The following is a 22,928-nucleotide window of genomic DNA, read 5'->3' as shown; positions in this document are numbered from 1 at the left end:
TCTTAATGTTACTGGACACATACATTTTACATATATCGTACTAAACCATTTGCTAGATAAGCCAATTGATAATGAACTTGAAACACAAACAAAATAACATGATGAAGAATTACAAAAAGACCTCACCAAGATGACACGGCTAATTTGGACACATCTTTTGATTAATATTTTGAAGTGACTAAATAAAATGTGTAAGTAACCATATTAGTTGCAATTCTCTTAACAGGACTTGACATTTTCTTGAATGTCTAAAGATTTAATTCTCCGCTGTTTCCAGACAGTTTACTGTAAAACTGCTTTCAAGGGCATAGTGCTTTGTGTCCCGTTGTAAATAAGGAGATGATGACAGATTAAAGAAGCCTGCCTGATCTTCAATGTCAGCTATTTTAAAACCCTTTCATTCAAACTTAATTGTGTTTATTTATAATAAGATTCATCTCTCTCTCTCTCTCTCTCTCTCTCTCTCTCTCTCTCTCTCTCTCTCTCTCTCTCTCTCTCTCTCTCTCTCTCTCTCTCTCTCTCTCTGTATATATGGAATAAATAAAAACGTTGCCTTCATACATCTGGTTGCAGTATCTTGTATGTTGCTGTGCATGAGTAGATTATGTATTGTCTCCATATGTTTTGTTCCTTTAAAAAAAACGTATTGGATATTCTTCTATAAAAGATCTGAAAACTAGTTCAATCTGTGAGATAAGTGTATAAAGACAGGATCACTTTTACTTAACTGAGTCTCCTTTATAATATACACTGCTCAAAAAAAAATAGAGGGAACACTAAAACAACATAATGTAAGTGCAAGTCAATTATCTTTCTGAGATATCAGCCTGTCCAATTAGGAAGCAGCACTGATTGGGAATCAATTTTGGCAGTGTTTGCACTAGTGATGGGCAAAGAGAAGCTTCGAAACAGTTCGAAGCGATGTTTCAGTATGTGTTGAAGCCTTGAAACGAATATGAAACCTGACTCTACAGTGGCATCTCGTGGCCACTTCTGTGAACTACATGCTCTGGCCAAAGAAAACTCCTAAATATGTGCCACTATGAAATGAGCCGGTCTTTGGTTTCCTTAATTTAAGTAGAATACAGGTTGAATTAAAGAAACATTATTAAAAATAAATAAATGACACATTGTTATATGCAATACAATAATCAAAGATTTTTATTCAAAATAATATTTGTTCAGCTCTTTTTGAGCTGAGTCTGTTTCTTTTTTTTTTGGATAACACTTCCCCTGCTTTTGAAAAAATCCTTTCACAGGGTACACTCGTTGCAGGGACACTTAAAAATGTCTTAGTCAGTTGGTACAAATTAGGGAAGACAGCACGTCGCTCTTGCCAGTATTTCAAAGGATCTGCCCGTCTTGGAATAGCCGTTTCGAAACATAGAGGCGTTCCTTCAATCACTGAACTACAGTCACGTGACATGCGCGTTTCAGAACCGCTTTTCGGCACATCGTTTCGAAACGTTTCGATCCGCGACTTCAGAGAAGCGCCGACACGCCCGTTTCGGAAGTCACATCACTAGTTTGCACCACTAGAGGTAGCATGAGGCGGTTTCTCCAACCCACAGAAGTTGCCCAGTTAGTGCAACTCATCCAGGATGGCACATCAATGCGCACTGTGGCAAGAATGCTGTGTCCCCCAGCACAGTGTTAAGAGCATGGAGGAGATTCCAGGAGACAGGCCAGTACACCAGGAGACGTGGAGGGGCCAAAGTAGGACAACAACCCAACAGCAGGACCGATATCTGCTCCTTTGTGCACGGAGGAACAGGAGGAGCACTGCCAGAGCCCTACAAAATGACCTCCAGCAGGCCACTGATGTTCAAGTTTCAACTCAAACTGTCCGAAATCGGGCAAATAGGGCCTGTGCTTACAACCTAACACCGTGCAATGCGATTTGCATTTGCTAGAGATCACAGAGATTGGCAGATTGGCCATTGGCGCCCTGTGCTCTTCACGGATGAGAGCAGGTTCACCCTGAGCATATGTGACCGACGTGACAGGGTCTGGCGACGCCGCGGAGAACATTCTGCTGCTGCAACATCTTCCAGCATGACCGGTTTGGCGGTGGGCTAGTGATGGTCTGGGGAGGCATTTCTTTGGAAGGTCGCACAGCCCTCCATGTGCTTGCCGGAGGTACCCTGACTGCCATTAGGTAACGGGATGAGATCCTCAGACCCATTGTGAGACCATATGCTGGTGCAGTGGACCCTAAGTTCCTTCTAATGCATGAAAATGCTAGGCCTCATGTGGCTGGAGTGTGTCAGCAGTTCCTGCATGATGAAGGCATTGATGTTATGGACTGGCCTGCCTGTTCCCCAGACCTGAATCCTATTGAGCACATCTGGGATCATGTCTTGTTCCATCCACCAACGCCATGTCGCACCACAGACTGTCCAGGAGTTGACTGCTGCTCTGGTCCAGGTCTGAGAGGAGATCCCTCAGGAGACCATCCGTCGTCTCATCAGGAGCATGCCCAGGCGTTGTAGGGAGTGCATAGAGGCACGTGGAGGCCACACGCACTACTGAGGATCATTTTGACATGTCTTGAAAAATCTCCACAAAAGTTTGATCAGCCTGCGATCTGATTTTCCACTTTGATTTTCAGTATGATTCTGAATCGAGACCTCCATAAGATGAAGATTTTGATTTCATTTATCATCCTGATGTTGTTTTGTCAACGCATTGCACTTTGTAATGAATAAAGATTTCCAAATGGAATATGTTATTCATTGAGAACTAGCATGTGGTGTTTAGGTGTTCCTTTTATTTTTTGAGCAGTTTATACACTGCTGGGTGTGCAGACATTCCTAAATGCTCTCAAACCTTACAGACATTTAACATAACAATATGCGATTATTTCCACAGGAGGGCAGTGGTTATACACGTAGTTGGGTGCAGGGTAGGCACATATGGCAAGCCGTTTTAACATTTAATAGCTAGACTGAATATGTATTGCAGATATCTGTAATTCAATTCTTCCTAGTCATAAAGAACATTTCAGATATCCACAATGGCATTCTTCCTAGGACAAATGACGTGACTTTTGCCATTCATGTGTATTGGGCTTTCAGTTTCAGATATCCACAATTACATTCTGGATATCTAGAATGAACATTCTGGATATCTGCAATTGAATTCTTACTAGGAAAAATTCCCATTTCAGATATCTTCAATCCAATTGTTACTAGTCATAATTTTCATTTCAGATATCCAAACTGAAAAACTATTCCAGATATCCAGAATGTAATTTTGAATATCCAAAAATACATTGTGACTAGTAGAAATGTCGTTATGGATATCCACAATTCGTATTATGATTAGGAGAAATGTAATTTCAGATATCTACAATTAGAATTGTGACTAGGAACAATACAATTGCAGATATCCACAAATATTTGTGGATATCTGTTGACAGGTAGACAGGACGCCATTTTAAAAATTTTAAAATTATGACTAGTAACAATTGGATTGAAGATATCTGAAATGGGAGCTTCTCCTAGTAAGAATTCAATTGCAGATATCTGAAATGACAATTGTGGATAGGAAGAATGTCATTGTGGATATCTGAAATTGTCTTTTTGACTAGGAAGAATTGAATTACAGATATCTGCAATACATATCCAGTTTAGCTATTAAATGATAAAACGGCCACTTACACTTTTTAAGGATTTTTAGATATCTTAAATTTAGTTTTGACTAGTACAATCAAAGTTGTAGATATCTTAAATATCATTTTTACTAGTATGTATTGTGGATATCTTTAATTACCATTTCTAGGAGAAATGCTATTATGGATATCTAAAATATAATTACAGATAGTAGTGTGGTTCGATTAAATGTTAAAACGGCTTGCCATAGGTACATTTAAACATGGTCATTTACTAAAACGTCACATTCGCTGTCTTAAGTATTTTACAGCAACCAAAGATAACTGATTAAAGCACATCTGTGAAATAGACTTTTCCTTGACAAGTGAAAGAAGTTAAGTCATCAGTGTATAATTGCATGTAATGAGAAGTGAAACAGACATGCGCACGGCGAAATAAAAAGTCAAATGGGGGCGCGGGGGCACCTGAATGTACGATCTTTATCAATGTATAATTACTATTTAATAACATTTGATTAGCTGAAATGATGGGTCGCCTTTCTATTCACAGTACAGGACCCTTTGTAAGAGTCTTCCGTTTGGCGGGATAAATGCTAATGAGCGGATATTGCGTAGCTATTTTCCCGCGTTTTCATCTCGTGGTTCGGGTTAGTTCGTTTGCGGCGTGTCACGTGATCCCAGTGAACGCACGCTCGCGGTGAATATAGGGCAACGAATCGGTTATCTCGTGATAGTGTAGACATCTCTGGGTTTAAACGCAAACTGTCGTAAAACGTCAGCGAGCCGGTCGGTGTACACGGGCTGAGTTTGACGCTGACCGGGGAGGGCGTCTCAACCTCGAGACGCCGGCGGCACCGGCACTCCGCCGCGCGCTGCGGTGACACGAAACGAACGGCCCCGTCTCCTCGGTTACAGGAAGTCCGTTTGGTTGTGTTGTATTGTTGCCACGGAACTTGTGCGGTGGGCTTTAAACTTATAACGTGTGGCTCGTTACCTTTGGAGTTAGTTTTATTTTTAGATTAATATATTTGCCTGTTTGGCCACCGCACAGCAAGATGCCGCCTAAAAAGCGCAACTCCGGGACGGCACAGAGCAGGGAGCCGAAGAGTGCTGAAAATGTCTCTCCAGACAAGAAGCAGAGTCCACAGTTATCCCTTAAGAAGTAAGAGTTATTTTTGCTTGATTCGGGTCTCAGCAGCACATCAGCAGTCCGGAAAATAGCCATTTACTGTGTTCATTTTGCTGACACTGCAGGCTAATGTTTAGCTAATTTGTGCTAGTTGACTGTTGGTGACTAAACGTCCGGTTGCCAAGCTAGCTCTTTCAAACAGAGTCAGGCCTGTACGGCGAATAGAGCTCATACTTGGGTGGTTTAACGTCTCTCAAACGCTGTACGTAGACTATAACTATTCAGCCACGAATTCAAAACGAGATGTAACGTGACGTTGTGCTAACATTAAGGCAGGTCCTGCACTGGGAGGCAGCGTGTGTTGATGTCCACACACTGTTTTCTCCATGATGTTCATGTTTGGCCTCCTCTAGACACACGGACAAGGATGCTGAGTTCACGACCCTGTGTAAGAGCCTCCACGTGACAGACCTGGTGTGTGACCGGGCCTGGACTCTCTGGAAAACTGTTCAAGAGTCAACGGATGAAATCGCAGTACGTGTTTATTTGAGTTATGTGACAGCAGATCTGCATTGTTGTGTCCCTGTTGACTGTCTCATTGATTCAAAAGAAGGACGCATCTGGTTGAAAACAACCTAATAGGACAGCACAAGTAACGTTTAACAGTTTGTGCTTGTCAGAATTAAATGCCCCTAACGATTAAATACGAACATGCCGTCACAACCAAACCCTCGCCAGGTCATGATGCTTTTAAAACACTCAAATTTGTCTTACAAGGGAAAAGATGTCAAACACAAATGCATTATCCACAGTAATTGTGGCATAACACAAAAACTATAGACAACATGTCTGTTTACTCCAATCTATGGTGATGTGGTACAGTGTGTATGTGTGATGCCCTTGTGTTGTGATTGGACAACTTAGTGTAAATATGGATTTTCTGCAGATTTTAAATGAAAAGTCAAGCTGGTCTTCAGCACACAGTCCAAATGTAGTATAATAGCTGTAGCTTAGTGGGTAGTGGGTTCTCTATCCAAAAGGTTGGAGGTTTTGTTCCTGGCTCCTTCTGTCCCCATGTTGAAGTGTCTTAAGCGAGACACTGAATCCCCACGTTGCTCCCTATCTGTTCCTAAATGCTTCAGAGGTTAAATCTTTATGTATATGACGATTTAAATAACATTTTTGTTCTAACAAATCTATTGGATTTATGTTTCAGCCCATCTGATAATGTTAGCGTTCCCCACCAGGATATAAGTAATTAAAATAATATAACATGTTGTTATATATAAGTTTTAAACGTTTTTTTTTTTTTCTATTTCATTTCAGGACAGCCAGAAAAGGGTGTGGGGGGCTTGTCTGTTTGTGTCGGGGATGGACATGGATGTCTCCTGTTTTACCATTACTCAGGTTCTGAAAGCAGTCAATCTCAAGTAAGTACTTGCAATGCATGTTATTGACTAGTACTCATACACGTCAATGCATGAAGTATAAGTCATTTGAATAGACATTCTGTTAGAGTATAACGCATGGCTGCTTTTTGCACCATGGTCCAAACACAAGCTGCAATGGAACTGAGATGCAATGCTCTTATCTCAGATTTGCAGTAAATCTAAATGCTTGGTTTTAATGTTCAGGTTCGTGCAATTCCAGTTTTTTTTCTCACTTACAAATTATGTCTTTTTTTGTAGTGTAAAGCAGTTTGTGGTTCTGGTGAGGAAGTTGGATGTGAACCTGGATACCATAAGCACCAAGGTGAATTCAGCACTCACGCGCGTGGAGAAGAAGTACGATGTCATGCTGGCTCTCTACCAGCGGTTTGAGAAGTGAGTAACACCATCAATACAGTACAGATGCTTCAGTCATGTCATGTCAAACTGATCAGCATATAATTGTTATTGATAATACTTGTTTTGTTTCAGAACCTGCAAGAAAATCTTTGCTTTGGCATCTGATGACCAGTAAGTTGAAGACTTATTGTATGAAATTAACTTGCCACACACTTTTATTTTTAGTATCTTCATGGTCTTAGGTTTGATAATTGTTAGATGCAGGTTCATGATTTATGGTTCAGTGTCTCTTTTCCAAGGGGGAGGGAGACCATGCGGAGCTGCTGGACTATGTTTCTTTTGGCCAAAGGTAGGTTAACACATTACCAACAACAAAAACAAGTATGATCAAGCTGTGAACACACTCAGTGGAATGCTTCCTTCCTCTTTCGTGATCAGCCGTGAAGCTCAAATTAATTGGAAAATGTTTTGGCAGCAGTAGTTTTGTGATCTCGCTGCATCTCATGTGCTGCATCTCCGCTGTTTGCAGGAAGGGCCTTGCAGATGGAGGATGACCTGGTCATATCATTCCAGTTGCTTCTTTGTACACTGGAGTTATTCATCAAGCGCTGCCCTCCAGAGCTTCTGCAGCCTCTTTACAGTAAGCTCCAGAGTCATTTACTTCAACCTCTGTCTTTATTTATTCTCATTGTAAATCCAGGCCTTCAAGTTTAACGTCAAATTATTTATTCAAAAAAGACTGGGAAAATGAGTCAGGATGTAACGTTGACTGCACATTTGTTGTTGTTCGGGACCTAATGGCGTTTCAAGTTGTTGTTTACTGTAGAATACTATAGTATTATATGTTTTCCAGTTATGGAAAATGTAAGCTTGACACAGACATTCTGTGTCATGAAAGTATTTATGGATTGTGGCTCCCAGAGATTTTCTAAGCCCTTACATATCATTCTCTCAGAATCAGCTATCAGCAAAGTCCAGAGCCCTCCGACGCGAACGTCTCGCCGCAACCAGAGCAAAGCCAAATCCCGACCACCAGAGCCAGAGGTGGATTTGCAGCTTCTCAAAGCCTTGTGCAAAGAGAACGAATGCAACGCAGAAGAGGTCTGAGCCCCCTCTGTTTTAAAGCTCTCTTGTCTCTGCTATGTGTGTGTATTTGGCTTCATTTGTCCCGTTGTGCCAACCGTATTTGCAGGTGAAGAATGTATACCAGACCAGTTTCTCGGCTTTCCTGGACTCACTGGATCTTTCGAGATCTCCGGATTTTCCTCAGGTAGGGGTTCGACACCTGCTCTTCTGTTTGGTTTCGCTCTCTTCTCTTCACTTAAAGGTTTCCATTTGTTATCTCTTCCTGCGTGCTGTTGCCATTGTTGAACGTTTGAGTGTCTGACAGCTGTTGGTTGTACTCTTTCCTACTCGTATGTGTTTGGTTTCCACATATATCGTGTCAGGAAAATGTGTACTCAAGCAGGGGATCCTTTTGTGGCGTCTCAGGGTCGTATATTGCAGAGGTGTATGAAAATAAAGGAGACAGGATGCTACTGTTTGCTGACACAGACACTCCTCCAATGGCTACCAGGCATATTTATTTTACCGTTACATTAACCCTGGACAGGTGGTTGGCATTATTTACACAAGTGTCTAATGTAAATAACCTTCTCACCTTTATTGATCTGACCTATGAGGAGCCTGGGTAAATTGGAAAATTCAGACAGACTTGGATGGGGTTGGAGTCAATCAATCTTTTGCAAAGCCTTCACCGAAGGTCACCGAGGACTCCAGACTGCTCTTTGTAGTTGGCTGATGTGCACAATGAAAGAGTATAAAGGCAAATACAGTGCTGTGAACATAAATAAACTCATAAGAATTGAGTAAAATATATGTAAATATTTATGGAGAACTTTTCAATCTCTACAAGATATTAACTACACAACCTTAGACAAGCTTGCATGTACAGTAGTATGAGGGAGCCACTTAATGATGACTCACTGCAACCTTTAATTTCCCCACCAGGCGAATGACCTCAACCAACAATACGAAGAGCACTACCTCAAGAGTAAAGACATCGACGGACGGCTGTTTTTTGTCGGAGATGAGACCGTTCTTGCACCGAAAAACGAAATGTAATTCCTTCTTTTCTTCACAGTTCGATGTTTTTCGTTGGTCTGGTTAATCTGTTAAAATAATTTAAACTTCCGCGTGTTAAATGATGTGCTCCTGCTTTCAGATCCCAGGTGGAAAGAACGCCAAAGAAGAACCTGCCAGATGAAGACGTACTCATCCCGCCCCAGACTCCAATCAGGTGAGCAGTTGGCAGTGACCTATTCATTGTTTTAATCTTAAAGTCATCACAGAGGAGAAGGAATGAGGACTCATGTTTGCTTTCAGGAGCAGGTTTTTTTTTTTTAAACAATTCTACAGGTTCAAACTCTCACCTGTGAGTCTGTATGCATTGCTCAGTTGTCAACTGGTGCTTTTTGGAATTTGCTTTAAATACTTTACTTAACTATAAGATGTACCAACAAACTAAGTTCTTATACTGGCCTTTTTAAAGCTTTTTCTCCTTTATGAACCATACTTGTAACAGTTGGTGGGGAAAAAATAAATAATAATTTAATAATTAAATTAATTTAATAATAATATTCAATTATACCATATAATTTATTCAGCAATTATGAAAATGTTTTAAAAAAGCAAAGCAAAGTTAATATTTATGGTCTGTATACTGTATATTTATCTACAAATGGAAAACCAAACATTTGAGATTGTTCTGGGATCACTTGCACTGTATGTTGGTTATTGGGTGTATTTCATGATATGAATCATTCTGCCCGTAAACACCGTCTGGTTTTTGTTTGGTCTCCTCAGAGCTGCCATGACTTCCATCCAGCAGTTGAGGGGTGACCTCACCTCCAGTGGGGATCAGCCATCTACTAACCTGGCTACATATTTCAAAGTGGGTCTCTCGAAGTGTTCCTGCTGATTTTAAAATGTCCCATGAAACTGACACGTAATTTGATGTTGATGTTTGATGACCTGATTTCCCTCTTTCCTCTGATCAGAATTGCACTGTGGACCCGACACAGGATGTGCTGAAGCGCTTGGAGACACTCGGACAGGCGTTTAGCCAAAGGTTTGGTCAGGCTGTCGGCCTGCGCTGTGTAGTTCTTGGTTGGCAGGTATGAATTCATTGAAGAAGACTACAATGGCAGTCCTCGCTATGCTCGAATGATTTTATGTCTGACATTTCTTTTGTCTTTCAGAGATTTAAGCTCGGTGTCAGATTGTATTACAAAGTCATGGAGGCAATGCTGAAATCGGTACTGATTTATTTATTTATTTTTCTACTGTTTTGTTAAGTGATGTACCAAAAAAAAAATGTATCTCAGAAATCCACAAATGCTAAATCTCCTGCATCTTATTATCAAACATATTTTATAGATGTTTTTAAATGCTTTATAGCTTTTGTTTATGAAACTAAGTGGGAGAAGCTATCAATCAACTCACATGAACTGTAAACGACATAATTGTCTGACATAATTCATATTCATGATGGTTTCCCTCACATTTTGTAGGAAGAAAAGCGACTGTCTGTTCAAAATTTCAGGTAGGTTGTTTTTTCCTTCTCACAATTATCAACGGTGTTGTTTTATTCACCGGTGCATGCATGCTTTTTGTTAATCCTCAGTGAAGCGATGAGCAGTGAGTAGTGAAGCATTATATGCCTTGAGCAATGTCATGTCATTTCTATTCCAGTAAACTCCTCAATGATTCCACATTCCACACATCATTAATAGCCTGCGCTTTGGAGGTGGTGATGGCAACGTATGGAGGTGTGTCCTGTCATTTTCTCACAAGTTAATCAGAGATGCACCCACAAACTAACTGTAATTATTGTGTTGAATCTCAGTTATCAGTCATTCAGGTAAACGCTTCCCGTAGATGTGTGACAAGTTGTAATAATGTTGTTTGCTCCTCCTGATTAGAGAGCAGCTTTAAGACGGGAGGATACAACCATGATGGTGACGGTGACCCAGTTGAAACGAATGTGTGTTTCCCCTGGATACTGGATGTGGTCGACCTCACCGCCTTCGACTTCTACAAAGTCATCGAGAGTTTCATCAAGGCCGAGCCCACCCTGAGCAAAGATATCGTCAAACACCTGGAGACCTGCGAGAACCTCATCATGGAGAGGCTTGCGTGGAGGACGGTCAGTTGTATCTCATCACTAAGACGATGCTACTAATAATGTCACTGCGTGTTAATGAGCTTCATGCATACACAACCTTTATTGGCACATGAGAAGCATACATTTTTTATTACTGTTCAAAGACATAAACAACATGTAACATCACATCATCAGCACCTTTTTTAGGGAATTTCTTCAGATTTGGCACAGAGAGCACCTGGATTCTAGGATGAACTAATTTGATTTTTGAGGTCAAGGTCGCATTGTCTGACAATGGCATATTCCAAGGCATCTTAGGAGTGTCTTCAAATTTGGCACCAACATCCATTTGGACTTAGGATGAACTGATTAGATTCCGGGAGGGTAACAGTCAGACTGCAACTGTAATGACTGGTAGGCAAAGGCATGCAACCAACATTCAGGAATCCTAGCTGTAAAATGAGGCACTACTCAACATTCACTACATATGATAGCTGTCCCTGCATGTCAGTATTTCACAAGCCCATTGACGTTGTACCGACAAAGTATACTAAACAAAATGACGATGCTGACGCAGTGTTTCTTGGCATGGCACTGAACTCCAGACTGCCCCGAAGCAAACGCACACAAAACCGGTTCAACATTGCAATTCCTGCCAGCAAAAGATACTGTATGTGTAGTCTAGTGATCTTAAGATGATGATAAAGAGATGATCTGTGTCACTGACTGCCACTGCCTCCACCGCCGGACGCCTCCCTGTGCATCAGGCTGCTGGAGAAATAGTAGACGAGTGGGTTGAGGCAGCAGTTGGAGCTTGCTAGCGATAGCACCACGGGGTGCACGGCCTTGGTCACCTTGGCCAGGCCACAATGGGGCAGCAGCCCCACATGTGTGAGGGTGTATCCCAGGAGGTTGATGTGATAGGGAACGAAGCACAGCAGGAAGATGCCTAACACCCAGTAAATAAGCGTGAGCGTGTGCTGGCGGCCGCGGCGCTGGCTGCGGGAGCGGTGTCTCGGCTGGCGAAGCACACTCGGCACTCTGCAGTAGCTGCAGAGGAGCAGGGCGGTGGGCAGCAGAAAAGAGCCGAGGACCAAGCCCAGAGCTACCAGGATGATGGTGCGGTGGCGTTGCGAGGACGGGTCCAAGAGACAGGGCTCGTGTCTGCGAGCGGCTGCAGAGCGCAGCAGAGGCAGACCCACACTGAGCCCCAGGACCAGGCACCAGATCCCCCCGCTCAGCAGCTGGGCGACACGCAGCCTGCGGAGTGCTGAGGCCAGTGGGTGCACTACAGCAAAGTAACGGTCCACAGCAATGCACACCAGGAAGAAGATGCCCCCGTACAGGCTGATGTATTTGAGGGTGAACGTGAGATGGCAGTAGGCCACCCCAGGAGTCCAGCTAGACGGGTCAGCTGTCATGGAGGACGCTGCTCTGGCCTTTTGGTGGTAGTAGTAGATTCTCAGGGGCAGGGAGATCACAAAAAACAAGTCGGCAGCTGACAGGCTCACCATGTAGATGGCCGTGCTGTTCATGGTGCAGGCAGATAGACACAATCTGCGCAGAGCCAGGCTGTTTGTGGCCAGCCCCAGCAGGAAGATGACCCCGTAGGACACTTGATAGAAGGTGAAGCGGTAGCTGGTGTCCACGGTGCAGTTAGACAGAGGGGAGAATGGCTTGGCTGCCACGTCAGTCATATTCCACAGCTCCATGTCCCACAATAATCTGATTCACTTTAAATCACCAGCGTTGCTCTCATTTCTGGAGGAAATGAGTTTGATTGAAGTGACCATAAGATGGGAGGAAGGACAGGTTCAGTGGCTTCTGCTGGAGTTGAACCTGTGGCAAGGAAAAAACGTAATAAACTCAGAATGCCTTCTGTTTTATGGAATGTAAATTTGCTGAGGTGACATGAATACCCGTCTACAGCTAACTTGGCTGAATTTATATTTCATATACTGCTTTAACTGCAACTTCCTGCTCTCATAAAGCAAGCAAACATGAAGTCGCATTTCATGCAGAGAAAAATGTTTCGTTGACATTGTCAGGGGTGTTGATTTAAAATGAAATTACTCAATTTCAGTTTGTAGTGCGTAAGCAAATAACCACTTCGGCATCTTCTAGGTTTTACTAGGGAGGGTTTCATTGTAAAGTCTTTTTTTTTGCAACCGATTCCCCCAGGAGGTAGATCTTATAAACTTCTCCCTACACAGCAGTCATTAAACGATTATGATGCTTTGCTTTTAAAAATTAAATTAAACAAAATACAATAATAAGATTATTTTCATAACAAGAACATTGTTCTTCACTTTACTCTAGTAAAACTTTAGGTAGTCCCTTGCTTTAAAAAAATAAAAATAAATAACATTATTTGACGAGACGGTTTTTCTCTTACATAACAAAGCATTCAAAACGTTTTAGAAACTCTGATCTTTTTTTGCTCCCAATTAATTTTAAAAAGTAAATGATGATGATTCTGAACATTCATTCATTCATCATATTAATTTTCTTTCTGAACTGTGAAAGCCAGTGAAATTGACTTTCATTGCATACAAAACAACAATACACTTTATCTTTTATCTTCAGATAAACCTTGATAAGTCAACACAGTTAATTGCTGTCTTAATTTTCTAATAATAATAATAAATATTTATATACTGTGCATTTAAAGCTCAAACCCTCAGTCAGTAAAACCAAGGAGAATATTGGAAGGAAACTCACCAGTATCAGGATGTCATGGATGCGATGAAGCCGGTGTTCAGCAGCAGGGTAACTAGTTAGGATGCTGTAACGGTGCACATGCTACTGATTTGGAGGCATTCACGCCTACACTCGCACACAGCTCAGGGTCCCTCTCTCTCCCCCTCTCTCTCCCCTCTCTCTCTCTCTCTCTCTCTCTCTCTCTCTCTCTCTCTCTCTCTCCCCTCTCTCTCTCTCTCTCTCTCTCTCTCTCTCTCTCTCTCTCTCTCCCCTCTCTCTCCCCCTCTCTCTCTCCCCTCTCTCTCTCTCTCCCCCCTCTCTCTCTCTCTCTCTCTCTCTCTCTCTCTCTCTCTCTCTCTCTCTCTCTCCTGTCCACTCCTACCCACACTTGTGTTTTTTTTTCTTACTACTTTTTCTTTTCTTTTGTAAGCTCATTTAGTCAAAATACTGAATGGGCATCTTAAAGTACTGATCACTAGTTTGATTGAGGACAGACTTGTTTGACGAATCTCTTGTTTTAACCAAAACATTTTCTCATTCAACTGGATTTTGTGATCAGTTTTACAGTTGAGCACGGATTGTTTCATTACCACCACGGTGGGAGAGGATGTTTATGGCTGCTTGTTAAAAACCTACACAAGTGATTGGAGTTAATCATTTACTAAAAAGATAGAGAAATGGCAATTGGTCACTGAAAGAAGGTGCTGCAGTCATACATGGTTTCTTGTGTGTCAGCCTTCGGCCTGGCGTTCTCAATGTCAGTCTTTGCACCTGAGAAACGGCGTAATTCACCCACATCAGTTAACCACATCTTATTGGGATGTAAATAAAGCAGCATTGAGTCTCTGTTTGAATAATGACATATTTAGTGTACATATTAGGACTACTACACACCGCTTGGCCCTTGTGAGACATTTTAATGAGATTATCAAATATTTAATTTGTGTTGGGGAAAGTCCAGCTGCATCTCGATCGTCAGCCTATTTCTTTGTGTTGCATGTCGTAATGTCAGGAGCCCAAACATGGCAGAGTAATACTTTAGGAACAGTTTAACTGTTTTATTTGCCTGCTGCAAGTTTTAAGGTTACGATCTGAAGGATTCTCCACAATTGTCTCGAGATTGCAGCCGACACCGCTCTGCTTAATTTTGATAAGGTACATCTTTCTCAAGAGGCATGTTGTCACTCGCCTGCTTAGGTTTCACAATCCAGGGCAGCGGCGGTGATGAGTCTACCCATGTCAGTGCAGACCCTCAGGCTGAGCCTCGCAACAGGAATGCAGTAGCGCTCGGTCTTGCAGCATGGAGCTTGAACAAAATCAAGCTGCAGCATATTTACACTCTGAGCTGTTTTTTTCGCCTCAACCGTTTGTCCATAGGAGACAGATATGTAGAGAAGTATTTGTGTCAAACTTCAGTGACACACAGCTGAATTTAGTCTGAAATTCTTCATGTTTATTAACATCCCACCATTTTCTGCAGAAAGGACCACTGATTTCAATAATGCATCTGACCACACCTTTAATCTACATTTTGAAATGTATTGACTTATTGTGCATTCTTGGCACTGGTCAGCCTCAGTGGCTGTGTTGGTGGTACCTGTGTGACTAATCAGTCTGGACAGAAGATCTGGTAGCACCCAGAGAGAGTTGCATGAACAATGGATAACCTGCTAATGTCAAATATTTCACAACAACAAACTCCGTCAAGCAACTAGAACATTTTAAACTCAACAAACTTAGTTAATAACATTTATTTGCTTTTAGAATAACTGGTAAAAGCTGTTATGCACATGCTGCCATATAAGGCAGGCCAGAAGCTGCACAGTACAGTACATAAAAAGTTGTAATACTGGTCCAGCATTGCCAAAGCAAAATGTTCCTAAAGGAGAATCTGTTGTGACTACAATTACAATGTCCTATGTGCAAAGGCTGAGACTTGTATTGCAGCACCACGTACATGAGCACGGCTTATACACCTGCCATTAATACACATTCGAAACGTATAGTAGGAAGAGTTTTCAAACGCGCTGTGAATAAGCAGCCTGATAAAGGGTCTTTGTGCCGCAACACACTATTATTCTCGTTTCTTTGACTTGTTCCACTCCTCTGTTGACTGAATAGGAATCAAGTGTCTTTACTCCCGGTCCCATGTGAGGTGTCACGTAGATGAGAGAGTGACTCCTTAGTAACCATTGTGTTTATGTGTTATGGTTTTCAAGGCCACGCTGCTTCCACCTACATCTCCAGATCCATATCGAGTACCACCAGTAATCACTGGACTATCAGCCCCGTCCCGTCATGCCATTACACTGTAGACTCATTGTCATACACTTTGGTTGTCAGAGCGCGCACGGTCAGGCTTCTGGGTGCTGTATTTGGACTGCTTTGTGTGCTGTCCCCCGTTAGTCTGTCAAATAGCTTGGCCCTGTTGTACCACACCATGGACTTGCGTTTGATAGAGCTCTGAATGGTCTCCGAAGTGAAGTAGTAAACGACTGGGTCGAAACAGCAGTTGGTCACTGCGATGCACAGAGCAATGGGGTAGATGGTTCTGACCACATGTTCCGCGTCGCATCCCTTCAGGATGTTGGAGCGCACCATGGCGTAGAACATGAGATTAATATTGTAGGGGATGAAGCAGAAGCAGAAGATGAACAAATGCACTATGATCATCCTCAAGATTTTTGACTTATTGAGGCCCCCCCCGCGGCTGAGGGTTTGGGGTTTCCTCAGCGTCCGTAGCACCATGATCGAGCAGAAGACATTGAGCATCAATGGGATGATGAAGCCCACCGTCTCGATGAACACCACCACCTTGGACAGCTCGGCCTTCCACTGTTTTTTGGAGTAGTTTTCAAAGCAGAAATGCGAGGAGGAGTTGGCGTTTTTGGGCGAGGTGGTGTCCAGAAGGAACCCAGTGGGTATGCTCCCGGAAAGAACCATCACCCACACTGTGCAGCAGGCCAATTTGGCATTCCTCTTTGTGCGAATGGTTTGAGACCTGAACGGGTGCACAATGGCCAGGAAACGGTCGACACTGATGCAGGTGAGGAAGAGGATGCTGCCGTACATGTTGGTGTAGAACAGGGCCACGGAGATCTTGCAGAGAACACTTCCAAATACCCAGTCCCGTTTAATGAAGTACACGATCCGAAAAGGCAGGCTCAGGACAAAGAGGGAGTCCGAAACCACAAGGTTTATCATGTATGTCGTGGTCTCGTTCCGCAGCTTCAGTGTGCAGCCAAAAATGTACACAGCCACCATGTTGAAGAGAAGTCCGACCAAGAACACCACGCTGAAAACCGTGCTATACAGAGGGTACTTGAAGTCATCGCTCTTGTTGCACTTCAAGTAATTGGTGATGTTGTCCATTTTGAAATCAAATTGATAGGTTTGTTACATTCACAGAGTAAAATGGTTCCCCTCAGTCACGTACATGTGTCAGTCATACAAATCCAAGTGCGGTTTGTTAATCCAGTCATGTGCGACAGGCAGTGGAATATTTACATTCAGGTTTAAAACAGTCCTGAAATAATGAAGATTGCTCAGTTTTTGTGTACTGGAAAGTATACAGCAACTTCACAAAATACCTGCGTTATTATCCATAGTCCTTTGTTCTGTACGTGAAAACTGTCCCATGCATCCAATAATCCTCTTTTAAGTGAAGTTTTCAGTCCGTTCCAGATGTCTTTCACAGTTGAAATGTTGAGAGAAGAGTCATGTGCCTCTCCTCAACTCCGTGAACTGTCGAGTGGTTCTTCCCTTCTCTTGTTTCCTGTCTCTTCGTGCAGCAGCCGTGGTGGGGGGAGCATGTTGTTACTGCTCTAAGGGTTTTACTCTGGCCCTGCCTGACCGCGGAACACAAACCTTGTAAGTCAGGCTGGACTGTTGAAACCCAGAGGGAGGGGCCTCCACCGGGACCAAAGTCCTCCCACCGCTGCTGCTGTTTTTGCACGTACTTGAAATTTGAATAATGAGACTCTTATCAGAAATGATATTGTGATTTCTGATTTATTATCGGAGACATATCGATGTGTTTGGATCAACCTCCCTTTTACTGTAATACAACATTACCGTGTTGGCGTCCATTCCACGTCACTGACTGCTGTTAAAGCGTCACGTGGACTTTTGAAACTTGTCAGTGGAGTCTGCCAGGCGTGGCATGTGTAACATGAGGAATGTACTAATGGCAAGTCCCTACCTGCAGTCCCTGTGTAAATTGCTGAGTAGTAAACCACACCCACTTCCTGTATGATCTCATCGCTGATTTCTGTCTCATACACCATTTAGTTTGACTTAAATGTTGTTTCACAAGCATCAGGATAATAATGTGGAAGTATGTGTTTGTGTGTAAGCGTGTCCTGTGTTGGTATTTTAGAGGGAATTGTTTAATAAAAGGATTAATGTGAATGGTTTCAGATTAAGGGACAGAAATCAGATAAGATAATATAGGGAGTTTCCTTGGGTCAATATGAAATTAGGAACAGCTTTATTATCAGTCCATAGTCCATATTCTTTGACAGTTGGGTTTTGAAAAGGAAGTTAGGTGTGGAATTATGAATATTTTATAGATTGCTGGACAGACGTCCTCTTTATGACGTTATTGAGATAAACTATGCAAGTTGCTCTTTGGAACTACTTTATTCTCCAGAGTGAATTGTTCCCTCATAACATCCCTGATTCTTCCTGGTCCTTCATGTCAATAAGACTGCACAGGTCACATGATCTGATTACCAGACAGCAGTAACTCCAGGGATTTAGAATTGTGATTTATTTATGACATTAAATGCATTTCAGAGAAGAAAGATACGTTTCATGCATATACTCTAAATTAATTTACATTGTGCTTTGAGGAATTGATTGCTGCTCAGGTGTAGGGCGAAGTGTAATTAGCACCAGTAAGGATTTCATTGGATGTGAATGGCTGTTTTGTTTTGTAAACAATTGTTTGTGTCTCTGCAGGACTCCCCGCTGTTTGAGCTGCTCAAACAGGAGCATGAGGGCGGAGCAGCAGAGCATGTGGAGACCCCAGCCAGTTTAGGCCAACCACTGCAGCACGACCACACCGCAGCCGACCTGTGAGTCCCCACATCCCATAATCTATTTGTCTGTGGATCAGTCGCTGGTATGCAGCAGCTAAGCTGTGAGTCATGAGCTAAAGAGCTCATCACTTTAAAGTCACCGTTCAGCGTCATGATACTTTAAAAAACGACATCTGTTAATTTCCATGAGTTACACTCCCCTTCCTTTCTGTAGCATCGAACCTGTTCTTCCACCTTATTCTCAACCCTCAAATTATCTGTGATTTGTGATGTGGAAATGTTATCGTTGAAGGTGTAACTGACAGGGCCCTATGGGTTTCTCCATTCTCCTCACAGGTACCTGTCCCCCATGCGTCCGGGCCATCGTGTCTTGCCTCCCGAGTCCCCGGCCACACCAAACTCTCAGGCTTCCTCTCAGCCTCCAACCCAGCCTGGTGGCCCGACCTCACGACCCCCGAGGTCCAACTCGCTCAGCCTCTTCTATAAAAAATGTAAGATGTGCTTCACAGTTCATTTTGGTTTATGTGTATATTATATGTTTTCATGAAGACGTCCAAAACATTAGGTTTCTCTTATGAATAATAACACATGTGTGGATAAACACTGGCAGCTCCATGCTGCAAATGGAATGGGTAATATTACAAACTTTGACTGCATAACAAACTGGAAATGAAATGAGTCACTACATTTGTACAGAGGCTTAACGTCCTCGATGCGGTGGTCTCTGGTTCAACTCCCGCCCGGGACCTATTTCCCGCATGTTGTCTGCCTCTCTCTCTCCCCGTTTCCACACTGTCTGAAAAAGTCATAAAAAGGCTTGAATGGTGCTCTAGCCAAAAAATAATCTTGAAAAAAAAAAAAATAAGTATCAATTGAATTAATGAAATAAAATGACATGATGTATTCAATTGTATTTGATAGACAAGCCCTTCAGGTGTTTTCTCCACGTCCAACGGTCTGTGTTTCTCTCTGCAGTGTACCGCCTGGCCTACACCAGGCTGAAGATACTCTGCTTCTCCCTGCTGTCCTCCCACCCTGAACTGGAGCCCATCGTATGGACCCTGTTCCAGCACACCCTGCAGCATGAGCACGAGCTGATGAGAGACCGCCACCTGGACCAGGTCACCTGACGATACCCTGTTTTCTGTTTTTCTTATTCTCTTTGTCGTGACTCGCTTTGTCTCATGCTCCTTTGTTGTCTTTGCATCTCTCTCCTCATGTTTTGCTCTGCTGTTCTTGTAGTTAATGATGTCGGCCATGTATGCCATATGTAAGGTGAAGAGTGTTGACCTGCGCTTCAAGACCATAGTCACAGCCTACAAGAACATGCACAACACCAACCAGGAGGTGACGCCTTTTTAATAAACTCATATGTCCCTTTAGGGTTTTTACTGTAATCACACTTCATGTTGAATTATTTTGAACCTTCCTTTGCATCACACTGTATGTTTCAGACCTTTAAGCACGTATTGATCACTGAGGGCCACTATGACTCCATCATTGTCTTCTACAACCAAGTGTTCATGCAGAAGCTGAAAACCAACATCCTGCAGTATGCATCCACCAGGGTGAGACGCCTCCACACAGAGGATCTACACTTTGACTTTAACATGTGCACAATCCGATAAATGCGCGACCAAGCCCTCTCATTGTTGCCGTTTTGTTTTTCGCAGCCACCCACCCTCTCTCCAATCCCACAAATCCCACGAAGCCCCTACAAGTTCCCCAATTCACCTCTCCGCGTGCCTGGGAGCAACAACGTGTACATCTCCCCTCTGAAGAACCCACGCATGTCCCCCGGGATCATGACTCCTCGCTCCAGGTGACTTCTGCATATTGATTGTTAAAAAAAGGCTATTCAACTGCAGCTGTGAAGTAGCACGATTCTTTACAGTGTTGCACATGGTTTTTCTCATGCGTGTGTTTTTTTGCCTTTCAGAATGCTGGTATCAATCGGTGAATCTTTCGGGGTACGAGCCTCTTTTGTCTGCTTTGTTGCATGTTAAAGGACACTCTGCAAAGTTCAATTATTCTTTTTTCCCTCTTTTCACTCCGTTTCTTCCGTTTTGTTTAATCTGCAGCTGTCCAACCGGTTCCAGAAGATCAACCAGATGGTTAACAGCAGCGATCGCTCCTTTAAGAGGACTCTGGACATGGGCTCCACTCCAAAGCCTCTGAAGAGGTTACGGTTCGACGTAGACGGGCAGGATGAAGCTGATGGCAGGTTGGTCATGAATGCTCTTTTATTTGCCGCAGAATACGAGCACCCTGATTTATCAGCTGTGTTAGTATAGCATAGTATTTATTTACCATGGTTTACACACAGGTTACAATTTGTACATTTTAATTTACAGCAAATCTGGAGGAGATTCTACGCTGATCCAGAAGCTTGCAGAGATGAGTAGGTTTTGCCTTTTGATATTCCCAGTTCTCCTTCTTCATGCACTGTCAATCAAACAGCTTGTGGATGATCTTCTTGATGTGTTGATGATCTGTTTCACGTAGGCTCCACTCGAAGTCGCATGCAGGAGCAGAAGATGAAGGAGGACGCAGAATCAAAGAAGGAGTAACTCTGAACCTACTGAACTGACCTGCACTGTTTGTCACAACGTGAACACTCCTTTTTATTGTTCTCTGTATATTTAGTATTGAGTTTGTATTTAACTTCGAGGAGCAATATGTGAATATAGAGGACTTTCTCCTCTTTTTTTTATGGTTTAACTGGGGTTTTAACTGAATAATGATTGATGTCGTTGAATATCTCGTGAATTTTGACTTGTTGAAGATTTAGTATGTTTGGTTTTAAGAGTGATATTCATTTGTGGGTGTTAAAGAAATCATTGATTTCACTCTCATGGATGTTCTCAATTGAAAAAGAGCATAGTTGAGGTATGAAGCTGTTTTTTTTTTTTTAATAATTGGTTGAGTTTTACCGCCATCACAACCTTTCTATTCTCTTTGATAGTCTTCAAATGTTTAATGACCATTCAACATGTTGGCTGTGAATCATGATCCCTCTTCTCTAAAAGGATTTCATGTCAGCTTCAGAGGGAAAACCTTTCTACGTAGTTGTCCTTTTGATATTTTACTCGGGGAACTTGCTCTGAACATCTTGGGGAAAGTTGTTGTTTGTCCTCTAAAGTATGTACAACAGAAAAATAAAACATCAAGGAACATTTTGAAGTATTTGCGCTCAACCAAAATGAATGTTTAATAGGATTTGGTTTGCTTTGTGTAACACTTTAAATTAATTTTGTTTTGTTTGGCTGGTTTAAAAAAAAAATATATATCAACAACATCTCCATATGTTTCAGCCAGAAGACCATTTTTCATGTTTCAGTCACATTTTTCTACATAAAAGTTGGTCAGTTTTATTTTTTGGATCTGGCAGTAAGAGGGTTTTGAGAAAAAGGAATGAATACACATAATATAGAGCATAATATGTTGACTTCACTCAAGGAAAAGATACCAAGGTCAAATATTGCTAGAAATGTCAACTACCAGAGTTCTTAAATGAGAATGTGTTTATATTGTACTTTATTGTTGTAGTTCCTTGAAAATGTAGTAAATATTTCTTTTGAAAATCAGATTTTGTTTTTGTATTCCTTTACATAGACGTAGAAGCATGCAGGCTTGTCTTCTGCTCCTCGTTGCTGTGACCGCTCGGGGCCGATAGAAGGCGATGCTGCTGCGTAGTGATTGAAGAGCATCGTGATGTTGAGTTATGCTGCTTTGCTTTCAGGTTTCCTTCCAGTTTTAAACATGATGTTATGCTGACAGATTTTGCTTTTGATTTGTGTTTTCTCTCACTTTGTGGAGGGTTGTTTTCATGAAGACTCCTCCCTTTGGAGAAAAAATACTATTTGACTGATTGTTATGAAACTGGAACATGACAAAACCGAGTTCTCTTTTCTCAGAAGGCTTGACCACATTTGTTTTATCGAGCTTATACCTCATTATTGGGTTAACATAAATAACAGTTTAGATCATCACCGTCCCCTCTTTGTGTTACTATTTTTTATTGCTGAATATTTCATATAACAGCTTGGACTTGCACAGAAAATCAATCAGCCGTCACGACCCAGAGCCTGAAGTGACACCTTCACAATGCTTGCTTTGTCCAGTGAGTGGTACAACATTTTTATTTTTAAAATAAAAAAATAGTTACAACGTGCAGTAAAAAAAAAAGGACCAGTAGTAGAACTGTAGTGGAATAGAAATATTAAGTTAGAAAACATACTTTGAGACATGACACCACTGTAGTTATACAGTAGTTAATCTGACATTAGCTGAGAAGTTTCTCATCCCTTATAAATAGAAAAATACTCCAATGACAGAATTAAATCGTCAAACCAGGTGGAAGAACTTTATAGAAGATTGGAGACAAAAATAAATTGGTATAATTTTAGTAGATGGACTTCCTTAAAGAGAACTGTGTGTGCCTGAAAAGCGAGTGGTGGAACTAATCGGCGTATCCTTCACTTGCAGCTCC

At 42.2% G+C, this 22,928-nt stretch overlaps 2 protein-coding genes and 1 pseudogene across 4 annotated transcripts; 1 reads left to right on the top strand and 2 right to left on the bottom strand.

Moving 5' to 3' along the window:
- Nucleotides 1–4,348: 4,348 nt before the first annotated feature.
- Nucleotides 4,349–22,023, top strand: rb1 (retinoblastoma 1). 2 transcript variants are annotated; one of them, XM_084029240.1, is made up of 27 exons: nucleotides 4,349–4,775; nucleotides 5,156–5,276; nucleotides 6,069–6,172; nucleotides 6,431–6,565; nucleotides 6,662–6,700; nucleotides 6,814–6,878; nucleotides 7,059–7,169; nucleotides 7,485–7,630; nucleotides 7,722–7,799; nucleotides 8,540–8,649; nucleotides 8,754–8,828; nucleotides 9,395–9,482; nucleotides 9,589–9,705; nucleotides 9,790–9,846; nucleotides 10,102–10,133; nucleotides 10,283–10,359; nucleotides 10,513–10,736; nucleotides 18,357–18,472; nucleotides 18,773–18,927; nucleotides 19,412–19,557; nucleotides 19,679–19,783; nucleotides 19,891–20,004; nucleotides 20,110–20,258; nucleotides 20,376–20,406; nucleotides 20,518–20,660; nucleotides 20,791–20,837; nucleotides 20,942–22,023. In XM_084029240.1, exons 1-27 carry the CDS (start codon nucleotides 4,669–4,671, stop codon nucleotides 21,004–21,006), a joined length of 2,757 nt encoding a protein of 918 aa, XP_083885366.1. In that variant the 5' UTR covers nucleotides 4,349–4,668; the 3' UTR covers nucleotides 21,007–22,023. The 2 variants fall into 2 exon arrangements, with proteins under 2 accessions (XP_083885366.1, XP_083885367.1); XM_084029241.1 differs by having other exon boundaries at nucleotides 4,351–4,775; nucleotides 6,829–6,878.
- On the bottom strand, nucleotides 10,892–13,561 carry LOC311025988 (lysophosphatidic acid receptor 6). Its single transcript, XM_084029242.1, has 2 exons — nucleotides 13,416–13,561; nucleotides 10,892–12,533 (listed from the first exon to the last, which is right to left on the bottom strand). The coding sequence occupies exon 2, from the start codon at nucleotides 12,404–12,406 to the stop codon at nucleotides 11,414–11,416; it is 993 nt and encodes a 330-aa protein (XP_083885368.1). The 5' UTR covers nucleotides 12,407–12,533; nucleotides 13,416–13,561; the 3' UTR covers nucleotides 10,892–11,413.
- Nucleotides 15,131–17,245, bottom strand: LOC311025987 (lysophosphatidic acid receptor 6 pseudogene; annotated as a pseudogene). Its single transcript has one exon. The product of its transcript is annotated as a lysophosphatidic acid receptor 6 pseudogene (transcript).
- Nucleotides 22,024–22,928: the final 905 nt, after the last annotated feature.

This window comes from Eutrigla gurnardus, assembly GCF_963514095.1.
Source record: "Eutrigla gurnardus genome assembly, chromosome: 15".
NCBI classification, from domain to species: Eukaryota; Metazoa; Chordata; class Actinopteri; order Perciformes; family Triglidae; genus Eutrigla; species Eutrigla gurnardus.
Note: the sequence above shows the minus strand (reverse complement) of the source record. Positions and strands in the feature narration are given on the sequence as shown.